Below are 11,799 nucleotides of genomic sequence, written 5' to 3'. Positions count from 1 at the left end.
CTGTCTGTAAACAATTGTTGGAAAAATTACTTGTGTCATGCACAAAGTAGATGTCCTAACCGACTTGCCAAAACTATGGTTTGTTAACAAGAAATTTGTGGAGTGGTTGACAAACGAGTTTTAAATGACTCAAACCTAAGTGTATGTAAACTTCTGACTTCAACTGTATACAATGAGTGTACAAAACATAAGGAACACCATCCAAATATTGAGTTTTGCCCACAGAACAGCATCAATTCATTGGGGCGTGTACTCTACAAGGTGTCAAAAGCATTTCACAGGAATGCTGGCGAATGTTGACTCCAATGCTTCCCACAGTTGTGTCAAGTTGGCTGGGTGTCCTTTAGGTGGTGGACCACACACACAGGAAACTGTTGAGAGTTAAAAACCCAGCAGCATTGTAGTTCTTGACAAATCGACACTGGCACCTACTACCATACCCCATTCAAAAGGGACCTAAATCTTTTGTCTTGCCCATTCACCCTCTGAATGGAACACAATTCATTGCTCAATTGTCTCAAGGCTTGAAAATCCTTCTTTAACCCATCTCCTCCCCTTCATCTACACTGATTGAAATGGATTTAACAAGTGACATCAATATGGGATCATAACCTTCACCTGGATTCACCTGGTCAGTCTATGTCACAGAAAGATCAGGTGTTCCTAATGTTTTGTACACTCAGTGTATATTTAAAGTTTTTTCACAGACTGTATTTAACACCAAGGATTTGTTTTACAATGAAATTGGCCCCAACTCCCAACTGTTCACCGTGTACCCTAAATCAGGTATACGCATTCTTTCATATGATGTGGGAGTGCCCTGCAGTTAAATGCTTCTGGCAAAAAAGTTACTTTTTTGAATATTTACATTCATGCACTTCAAAAATTAATTTTGAAGTGCATGAATGTAAATATTCAATGCTTTCCATCTACTACATTACTTAACGGTGATAGCTCCTTGAATCTCTTAATCAATCAGAGATGATTACTGCTGGCAGGTGCCACTGCCGCGAAAAAGTTGTTGGCTCATAGATGGCTATCGCCTCACTCTCTCCCAATTCACCAGTGGATACAGTTACTATTAGAAGTTAAAACATTAGAAATATCAACAGGGAGAATGAATGGTGCTAGTCAAGGAACAATTGAGTCCTGGACAAATATACTTGACTCTGTAAAGAATAACCTAAGCTAAAGCCCAACATATAGAAATTAACAATCTATAAAGCCCAACAAATACACACATACAAATATACACACTACATGACCAAAAGTACATGGACACCTGCTTGTCAAACATCTCATTCCAAAATCATGGGCATTAATATGGAGTTGGTCCTCCCTTTGCTGCTATAACAGCCTCCACTCTTCTGGGAAGGCCTTCCACTAGATGTTGGAACATTGTGGCAGGGATTTGCTTCAATTCAGCCACAAGAGCATAAGTGATGTCGGGCACTGCTGTTGGGCGATTAGGCCTGGCTCGCAATTCATCCCAAAGGTGTTTAATGGAGTTGAGGTCAGGGCTCTTTGCAGGCCCGGCAAGTTCTTCCACACCGATCTCGACAAACCATTTCTGTATGGACCTCACTTCGTGCACGGGGAGCATTGTCATGCTGAAAAAGGAAAGGGCCTTCCCCAAACTGATGGCAAAAAGTTATAAGCACAGACTTGTCTAGAATGTCATTGTATGCTGTAGCGTAAACATTTCCCTTAACTGGAACAAAGGGGCCTAGCCCGAATCATGAAAAACAGCCCCAGACCATTATTCCTCCTCCACCAAACTTTACAGTTGGCACTATGCATTCGGGCAGGTAGCGTTCTCCTGGCATCCGCCAAACCCAGATTGTCCGTTGGACTGCCAGATGGTGAAGTGTGATTCATCACTCCAGAAAATGAGTTTCCACTGCTCCAGAGTCCAATGGGGACGAGCTATACACCACTCTAGCCGTCGCTTGGCATTGCGCATGGTGATCTTAGGCTTATGTGCGGCTGCTCGGCCATAGATACCCATTTCCTGAAGCTCCCGACGAACAGTTATTGCGCTGACATTGCTTCCAGAGGCAGTTTGGAACTTGGTAGTGAGTGTTGCAACCGAGTTAATATTGTGAGTAATTGTTCGTAGAGTTAAAGAAACAATTGTAAAGTTTTTTTTTWAAAGTTTGTTCATGAGCTTGGGCATTGTAGTGCGGTGGTTAAGCAAAATCATGGGGGGGAAGAGAGAGACCAGTCATGTACTGGAGTAAATGGTTGGGCTACCGAGAGGCACAGCGGTCTAAGACACTGCATCTCAGTGCAAGAGGTGTCATTACAGTCCTTGGTTCAAATTCAGGTTGTATCCCATAGGGTGGCGAACAATTGGCCTAGGGTCATCCGGGTTTGGCCGGGGTAAGCCGTCATTGTAAATAAGAATTTGTTCTTAACTGACTTGCCTAGTTAAAAACAATTTTTTTTTGACTTGGCAAGAGGAATGCCGCCGTGTCTGAGTGCAGTACAGGCGAGAGAACACTGCTTTGATTACAATGGGCCAAAAAAGTAGACCTGTCTCGATTTAGTGAATATTAATCTTAAAATAGTAGACATTAATGAGTGTGAAGCAAATAGTGAATATCCAATGGAGATTGGTTATAGTATATACAGTAAAGGTTGGGGTGGATTAAAACACAAGTGATTCAAAGAGTGGAGGACAGTAGCCTCTGTAAACAGAAATTATAATGTTTTGTCTAATTAAAACGTTGTGTTGCTGATTAAGATTTAGCATAGTGAAAACTAACGAAATGTAAATTTTCTCTTCAAGGAGAGGATAGGGTGTTCATATCTCTCCTTTTGAAATATTTCCTAGTCTGTTGTCTTAGGAGAGCAGTTAGTGAAATTATGCACTTCTATTAAGTATAAAGTTACCTGGATCCGGCCGTAAAAGGAGGTCCCGATTAAGTAAGGCCTGGCCATTTGACCACCAGAGGGCATCTTTGAGAAGCATTTGATAGCCTTCAATAGCGGCTGTACTAGAGAATTTGAAATCTTTTTTTTAAGAACATAGTACATGGGACTAATTTTAAGAAATTTTGCTTAATTAATTTGATTAATATTATGGTGTTTCTATTCCAAGAAAAACGAAAAACCTTCTGGGTTTCTGTATGGATGGAACGGAAAATATGGCGCTGTACAACGTGACGGTCGGGAGTAGGCTACAGTACTGGGCTATTTAGCTAAAGAATCCCCGTGTCGTGCAGGCACGCGGGAGACCGGGCTTCAATTCCCCGACGGGGAGGAAGAAGTAGGCTGTCCTTGTAAATAAGAATTTGTTCTGAACTGACTTTCCTAGTTAAATAAAGGTTACACTAAGAGCATTAAAATTATACAATTAGGGTGTAGAAATGTTGTCTAACCAATACCCAAACGGAGATTCAGTCAAAATAAAAATCTCATTGATTTATCAAGACCAGTCCCCATGCTTGTCTCAGAGCAGCACGAAACGATGCTAAAATAGTTGTAGGCTATTGCTTCAAATCCTATTGCTAACTTCAATATGCTCTTTAAATAAATAAGACCTACACCACTTTTAACAGCACATTACTCAACACTAGTGAGACTCATGTCGCCTACAGTATATCAAAAAAATATGACGGACTCTCCGCCAATAATTACATATAGAGGATTGGAGGATTCTAAATTAAAACCAAAAGCTGCATCATTGGTCTCCCGGTGGTGGCCGGCACAGGTATCTGTACCAACGCATTTTGCATTGCGATGCGGTGACTTAGCTGTGCCACTGGGGAGGCCCCATCCACAAAGTATCAAAATACAGAGAGGTGTTGGTAAAGGTATATTGTCCTGCTTATACCCCATAATGGGCTATTATAATACTGTACATGGTGTCCAGGTCAGGATAACCAAAACATGTATTTATTAAAGACTATCAGAAAGAATGTTGGTACTTGTTCTTTCTGATCCAAAGCCATGCATGAGTGAGTCACTCAGCTTTATATAGGTGCCTGACTGTGCCATCAACTTGATAATATATAACAATATTTTTGAGGTTATTTTGTTTTCAAAAAAACTAAAGTGAGAGATTGTAATCTGAATAAAGGCCAAAATAATATTTGTCAAGGCCAAAACATTTATTTCTGTTTTTAGAGGGAGAGAAATGCTGGGCCAATTGTGCACCGCCCTAAATAAATAAAATGAGACCCTCAATCACGGTCAGATGAGATACATAATAATAATAATACTTTTTGTTTTATTATTTGTTTGGTCTTTTCTGGTGGATAAAACTGAAATTACAGCCAATCACGGCCGGTTGTGATACAGCCAACCTAACTAAGAAATACATTTGATGATAGAAGGAAGGTAGGGGGAGAATTCTAAGTCTATTGTCCATGCTATAATGCTAATGCTAATAGCCATAATGGCGCTGTACAACATGACCGTGTGTGTTTGAAAGAGTATTTTACAGTAAGCAACAATTAGTTTACCTTCATTAGAGAACTTTGTTCCAATATTTCTGTAATTCAGTGATATTTATTCCCATAGTAATTTGTTATGGATCCATAAATAAATAAATAAATATTGGCATTGTGAAAGAGTATTTTTATCATTATTTTATTAACGTAAGCATAAAGATGCCATTATTAGTTACATTGTTTTTGTTTGAATGTGCAGACTGGCACTAAGAACAGCGGGAACGTTTCCCTAGTCAGCGCCATTATTAGTGCAATGCCCCTTAAAGTGTTGCTCTGTGCTACCCAGTGTGGTGGGGTGGGAATCCACCCCCCTTCCTCTTTCCCCATGGGCTAGGTCCGTCTTCTGTGCGCAGCTCTGCGGCCCATCCCGTGCCCCTTGCCCTCATGCCTTGAACCTCATGCGCTTTCAGTGGATACAGCTGGAGAACTGCAAGGCAATCCAATTGTGTGCCACTCGGGAGCCATGACCAATAAATATGGTCCTCCTAATAACAGGGTTAATAATATATCTGTGAGAATATCCAAGGGGCTTTTATATAATTCTAAATTAATAATAATCGCTTTGTTTAAAAAATAACAATATTTTGGAGATGGTTTTGCTTTCAAATAACGTAAAATGAGCGAGAAAAAGGCCAACAGACACAGACTCACTTAATGGTGTTGTATAACCTCTGTTCTGACTTTCTGGTCACCCTCGCCAGAAAGGCTAGAGACATCAGGTAAGATTTAAGTAGAATATGTAATGCTGGTAAATATGAAGAAGTGTATTGCTGTTGTTGTTTTTCATCTTTGCTTCAATTCTCACCAGATTGGGTCTGCTGAATGGTCGGGATTTCTCCCCAAGGGTTAGCCCTCTAACTTCCTGACCCTGTAACTCTGCAGTGAGGTCGCCAATTTGATATGGGAATATAAGCCAGTTTGCTAAATGGTTTCAACAGTGTGTTGTTGTTCTCTTTGACATTTGTCTTAGAAATGTGTATTAAGAATGTAATAATTAGTCATACAGTGAATAGTTTTGTCTGGATTTCCTGAATCAGAAATGCCCTAAACTGTTGTTCTGGTCTGTCTTCTCTCGAGGTTATGGCGATAGTGACTCCAGATGGTATCTCGATGCATGGACGGGATAATTCACCCCCTCTAACCGGCTGAAGTAATGGCGACAATGGCGTTCACTATTCTTCACCACTTCTACCTGAGACTTGAGTCCGAGACAGCAACCTGTGTAGTGATAGCTCCAGTCGAAGCTATCAACTGCCTTTTCTCTCAGGAGTGCGGCATGAGTCCTGAGACCGTCCATGTGGAGTGAGCATAGAGAGAGATCACATCCAAACTTCTCTCATGCTGCTGGTGTACTGGTCGGAAAATGGATAAAACAGAATGGACCGTAAAGGATGGTGGTGGCGGCTCAGGTGAGATTTGTCTGCTTGGAAAAATCTGATTTACTCCCCAGATATTGAAATCGGGACATTATGAAGGGCCATCCACTTTGACAGGCATTAGTTACATGTGTGCCATTGTGAGGATGAACTGTAAAGCTATCTGAAGAAGAAAATGAAGAGACACCAGAAGAATTAGTGCCGGCAGGGAGGGGGGTGGTCAACCGTGCCCGTAATTGATTTAGGGTTGCCTAAGGTTGATTGTGAGGGTCTGCACACTGGGAGATTTATAGTAATTCAGACAAAACATGCATTGAGATACCGATCTGTCATTAACATGCCACTCGCGACAGTGTAAGATAGGGAAAAACGGGGGCCGTGCTGAGAAAGGTTATTGCTGTAGAAGGCGGACTGGGGACTTGCTGTCCCCAGTCCGCCTGGCCTTGCTGCTATTCCAGTTTCAACTGTTCTGCCTGTGGTTACGGAACCCCTACCTGTCCCAGACCTGCTGTTTTCAACTCTTAATGATCGGCTATGAAAAGCCAACTGAGATTTATTCCTGATTATTATTTGACCATGCTTGTCATTTATGAACATTTTGAAAATCTTGGCTCTCTCTAATTTTCTCCTTCTCTCTTTCTNGATGTGGATTACATTAGAGACTCCTGCGGTCTCCACAGAGTTGGGTAGGACTGCCTTCAGTTCCTTTGCACCTTATTCATGGAACAAACTGCAGATCCAACTTAAGTTAGACACTCTGGTGTCCCTTGCCCATTTTAAAATGCTTATGGAGGATCAATATGATGTTGTCTGTGATTGTTTCTGTTGAATTGTGTATGTTTTGAAATGTTCTTGTCTGTATGTCTAAAACTGTACATGTCAACATGTTTACACAGGGCACAGCCGTAAAAGAGATCCAGGTCTCAGTCTGTTTTCCCTGTTAAAATAAATATTTTAAAAAATCATCGCTGTATATGCATTTCATGACAATTGAGCTGTCAGAACTTGTGGCTAGCATGAATCCATTTGATGACAGCGGTGAGTGATGGCGAGTGGGAATGACAAGTCAGTGGCAGACAGCGCATCATCTGCTGCTGAACGACAGTGCTGCATCGCCTGTGTAGCAGAGTATTCTTCAAGAAAACTGCAGGAAAAAATCAGGTAAACCGCGAAGCACACGGGCATCTCCCTTTCACACTAACGCAGCTGCCCAAACTGAGCAGAGACCACTGCTAAGCAGAGAGCGCACATGGCCAAATCAATTCCAGTAACTAATGAAATAATTATACATTTACTCTGACACATCGCGACTAATACTTTAAGAAAGGCTGCACATGAATGCCTGGAGTAACGTAATAGTTAACTGATAATAAACTCAATTAGCCTATCGTGAACAAATACCCGTAAACTAATAGCTACGTTGGCCATTTTCACATGAGCTACGCTAGCCAAGAAAAGTACACTTGGCAAAGTATTCTCGTGTGGGGGACGAAACATAAATTTCAGCACCACACAAATAATGGACAGTTCCCTGATCCACAGCGTGTGTGGCTGGTAGCTTATATGTCTGCCTCATCGCTCACAGAATGGAATTCGCAACACAATGCAAAACAACAAGTCCTGGGTTTGTAAACCATTTTTTAGATTGATTTAAAATGTTTCGACCCGGAATATAATTGTTCTGAATCACGAGCCGACCCTTGGGTTGAAAGAACGTTTTCATTTCACCCACCAGCTGACATTTTTGCGGGTCAACCACTGGAAACCGTGGGTATCGGACTCGATGCAGGGCTACCCTGCACTAGAGTTAAGCAGGGTAATAAAGAGATAAAGAGATAGAGAGGAAAATAAAGGTGGGGGAAGGTAAGGGAGGCCGAGATAGAACAGGACAGGTAGTGGAGTTAGAGAGGTAAGACAGAGAAAGAGGGATAGAAAGAAAGAAATAGCGGTAGTAATATCGGTCCACTCACCTGAGCACACAGCCAGGGAAGAGGATCTCATATTCTAGCTGCTGTGAGGAGCCACGGCTGACTGTTAGACACTGTTCATAGTCCACCTTCACTGACTCACGAACATAGTAGGACGTAGGCACTGTCCCAGCATAGTGGATCTTGAATACACACATATATAGACAGAGTAAGAGGATGGATGTTGTGGGGTTACAGTGGCTTGCGAAAGTATTCACCCCCCTTGGCATCTTTCCTATTTTGTTGCCTTACAACCTGGAATTAGAATGGATTTTTTTGGGGGGGGTTGTATCATTTGATTTACACAACATGCCTACCACTTTCAAGATGCAAAATATTTTTTATTGTGAATCAAACAAGAAAACTGAAAACTTGAGCGTGCATAACTATTCACCCCCCCAAAGTCAATACTTTGTAGAGCCACCTTTTGCAGCAATTACAGCTGTAATTCTCTGGGTATGTCTCTATAAGCTTGGTACAACTAGCCACTGGGATATCTGCCCATTCTTCAAGGCAAAACTGCTCCAGCTCCTTCAATTTGGATGGGTTCTGCTGGTGTACAGCAATCTTTAAGTCATACCACAGATACTCAATTGGATTGAGGTCTGGGCTTTGACTAGGCCATTCCAATAGATTTAAATGTTTCCCCTTAAACCACTCGAGTGTTGCTTTAGCAGTATGCTTAGGGTTAGGAAGGTGAACCTCCGTCCCAGTCTCAAATCTCTGGAAGACTGAAACAGGTTTCCCTTAAGAATTTCCCTGTATTTAGCGCCATTCATCATTCCTTCAATTCTGACCAGTAGTTACCTAGTCCCTGCTGATTGAAAACATCCCCACAGCATGATGCTGCCACCACCATGCTTCACTGTGAGGATGGTGTTCTCGGGGTGATGAGAGGTGATGGGTTTGCGCCAGACATAGTGTTTTCCTGGATGGCCAAAAAGCTCAATTTTTGTCTCATCTGAGCAGAGTACCTTCTTCCATATGTTTGGGGAGTCTCCCACGTGCCTTTTTAAGCAATGGATCTTTTTCTGGCCACTCTTCCGTAAAGCCCAGCTCTTAGTGGTCCTATGGACAGATACTCCAATCTCCATTGTGGAGCTTTGCAGCTCCTTCAGGGTTATCGTTGGTCTCTTTGTTGCCTCTCTGATTAATGCCCTCCTTGCCTGGCCCGTGAGTTTTGGTGGGCAGCCCTCTCTTGGCAGGTTTGTTGTGGTGCCATATTCTTTCCATTTTTTAATAATGGATTTAATGGTGCTCTGTGGGATGTTCAAAGTTTCTGATATTTTTTATAACCCAATCCTGATCTGTACTTATCCACAACTTTGTCCCTGACCTGTTTGGAGAGCTCCTTGGTCTTCATGGTGCTGCTTGCTTGGTGGTGCGCCTTGCTTAGTGGTGTTGCAGACTCTGGGGCCTTTCAGAACAGGTGTATATATATACTGAGATCATGTGACACTTAAATAAAGTCCACCTGTGTGCAATCTAACTAATTATGTGACTTCTGAAGGTAATTGGTTGCACCAGATATTATTTAGGGGCTTCATAGCAAAGGGGGTAAATACATATGCACGCACCACTTTTCCATTACATTTTTCTTTTTTTGAAACAAGTAATTTCTTTTCATTTCACATCACCAATTTGAACTATTTTGTGCATGTCCATTACATGAAATCCAAATAAAAATCTATTTAAATTACAGGTTGTAATTCAACAAAATAGGAAAACCACCAAGGGGGATGAATACTTTTGCATGGCACTGTAGCTGATAAAAATGCTATGAAAGTCAGCAGGAAATTTTTTAGGGAAGAATTTACGAGGAAATAAAAAAGAAAGCTTTACTTTCTACAACTATGAATCTGCTGCGGTTACATGTTTTCTCATAGGCTTCTGAGCTTCACATACTTTCAGTTGAGAAATAAAAGTCCAGAGTATCAGCCTCAGAGTTTAATTTTGTAATTTATTTGCATAATAACAAGACCAACAATTTTCTTTAGACCACCTTACTGGCTAATGATCTCATCTTCCTAAACAGTCTGAGCCCTCAGCTCAAGCAAACCAAGGATTTGAGAAATACTGACTGACCAAACACAGACGGAAGTTAAAAATGCTGGTTGCAGCAGTAATTGAGAACCACCGGGGGGCAATAAGGGGTGATGTATTCCATATGTGAGTGAAGGGAGAGAAAGATGGGATGGTTCACCTCAACCATAAGCAGAGGGCAATTAGCATTGGTCCACAGTCAAATCACACAAAACCATTCATTACATGTCTAGGATAACACAGCAAGCCATGGGAAATGTTGAGCTGAGCACAGGTGCAGACACAAACAGGACCTTGATCCAAATGCATTTGTGGCACTGTCAATGGTAAAGGTGTTAAAAATTATCTTTAAAACTTGACTGACTGTTGCATAATCTGCCTGTAGTGTACACACAGACCCAGTCTGATCTCACTCTACAGCAAATAAGCTATAAATGTCGGATGAAACAGATAACTTTTTAATGTAATATCTACATAGGCGTACAGAGGCCCATTTTCAGCAACCATCACTCCTGTGTTCCAATGGCACGTTGTGTTAGCTAATCCAAGTTTATCGTTTTAAAAGGCTAATTGATCATTAGAAAACCCTTTTGCAATTATGTTAGCCCAGCTGAAAACTGTTGTTCTAATTAAAGAAGCAATAAAATTGGCCTTCTTTAGACAAGTTGTGTATCTGGAGCATCAGTATTTGTAGGTTCAATTACAGGCTCAAAATGGCCAAAAACAAAGAACTTTCTTCTGAAGCTCGTCAGTCTTTTCTTGTTCGGAAAAATGAAGGTTATTCCTCTAGCGCCTCTTCAACCTCAGGAGGCTGAAGAATTTGGCTTGTCACCCAAAACCCTGACAAACTTTTACAGATACACAATCGAGAGCATCCTGTCGGGCCGTATCACAGCTTGTACGGCAACTGCACCGCCCTCAACCGCAAGGCTCTCCAGAGGGTGCTGCGGTCAGCACAACGCATCACCGGGGGCAAACTACCTGCCCTCCAGGACACCTACACCACCCGATGTCACAGGAAGGCCATAAAGATCATCAAGGACAACAACCACCCAAGCCACTGCATGTTCACAACACTACCATCCAGAAGGCGAGGTCAGTACCGAGAGACTGAAAAACAGCTTCTATCTCAAGGCCATCAGACTGCTAAACAGCAATTACTAACTCAGAGAGGCTGCTGCCTACATTGAGACCCAATAACTGGCCACTTTAATAAATAGATCACTAGTCACTTTAAACAATGGCACTTTAAATAATGCCACTAATGTTTACATATCTTACATTACTCATATCACATGTATATACTGTATTTTATACCTTCTACTGCACCTTGCCTATGCCGCTCGGCCATCGCTCATCCATATACTTACAGTTGAAGTCGGAAGTTTACATACACCTTAGCCAAATACATTTAAACTCAGTTTTTCCACAATTCCTGACATTAAATCCTAGTAAAATTCCCTGTCTTAGGTCAGTTAGGATCACAACTATATTTTAAGAATGTGACATGTCAGAATAAAGAATGATATATTTCAGCTTTTATTTCAGCATCACATTCCTGTGGGTCAGAACTTTAAATACACTCAATTAGTATTTGGTAACATTGCCAAAAAAAATTAAAACTTGGTCAAACGTTTCGGGTAGCCTTCCACAAGCTTCCCACAATAAGTTGGGTGAATTTTGTCCCATTCCTCCTGACACAGCTGGTGTAATGGAGTCAGTTGTGTAGGCCTCCTTGCTCGCACACGCTTTTTCAGTTCTGCCAACAGATTTTCTATAGGATTGAGATCAGGGCTTTGTGATGGCCATTCCAATACCTTGACTTTGTTGTCCTTAAGGCATTTTGCCACAAGTTTGGAAATATGCTTGGTGTCATTGTCCATTTGGAAGACCCATTTGCGACCAAGCTTTAACTTCCTGACTGATGTCTTGAGATGTTGCTTCAATATATCCACA

At 41.6% G+C, this 11,799-nt stretch overlaps 1 protein-coding gene across 4 annotated transcripts in view; it reads right to left on the bottom strand.

Annotated features, from left to right (window-relative positions):
• LOC111974599 (SEC14-like protein 2) overlaps window positions 1–11,799 on the bottom strand; it is a 52,854-nt gene that overhangs the window by 5,644 nt on the left and 35,411 nt on the right. For all 4 annotated transcript variants that reach the window (XM_024002459.2, XM_070447149.1, XM_024002454.2 and 1 more), the window contains one exon: window positions 7,804–7,943. In XM_024002459.2, coding sequence (XP_023858227.1) covers window positions 7,804–7,943 — 140 coding nt within the window. The remainder of the gene's footprint in view (window positions 1–7,803; window positions 7,944–11,799) is intronic.

This window comes from Salvelinus sp. IW2-2015, linkage group LG15 (assembly GCF_002910315.2).
Source record: "Salvelinus sp. IW2-2015 linkage group LG15, ASM291031v2, whole genome shotgun sequence".
In the NCBI taxonomy this organism is placed as follows: domain Eukaryota; kingdom Metazoa; phylum Chordata; class Actinopteri; order Salmoniformes; family Salmonidae; genus Salvelinus; species Salvelinus sp. IW2-2015.
This window is presented reverse-complemented; position numbering and strand designations above follow the sequence as displayed.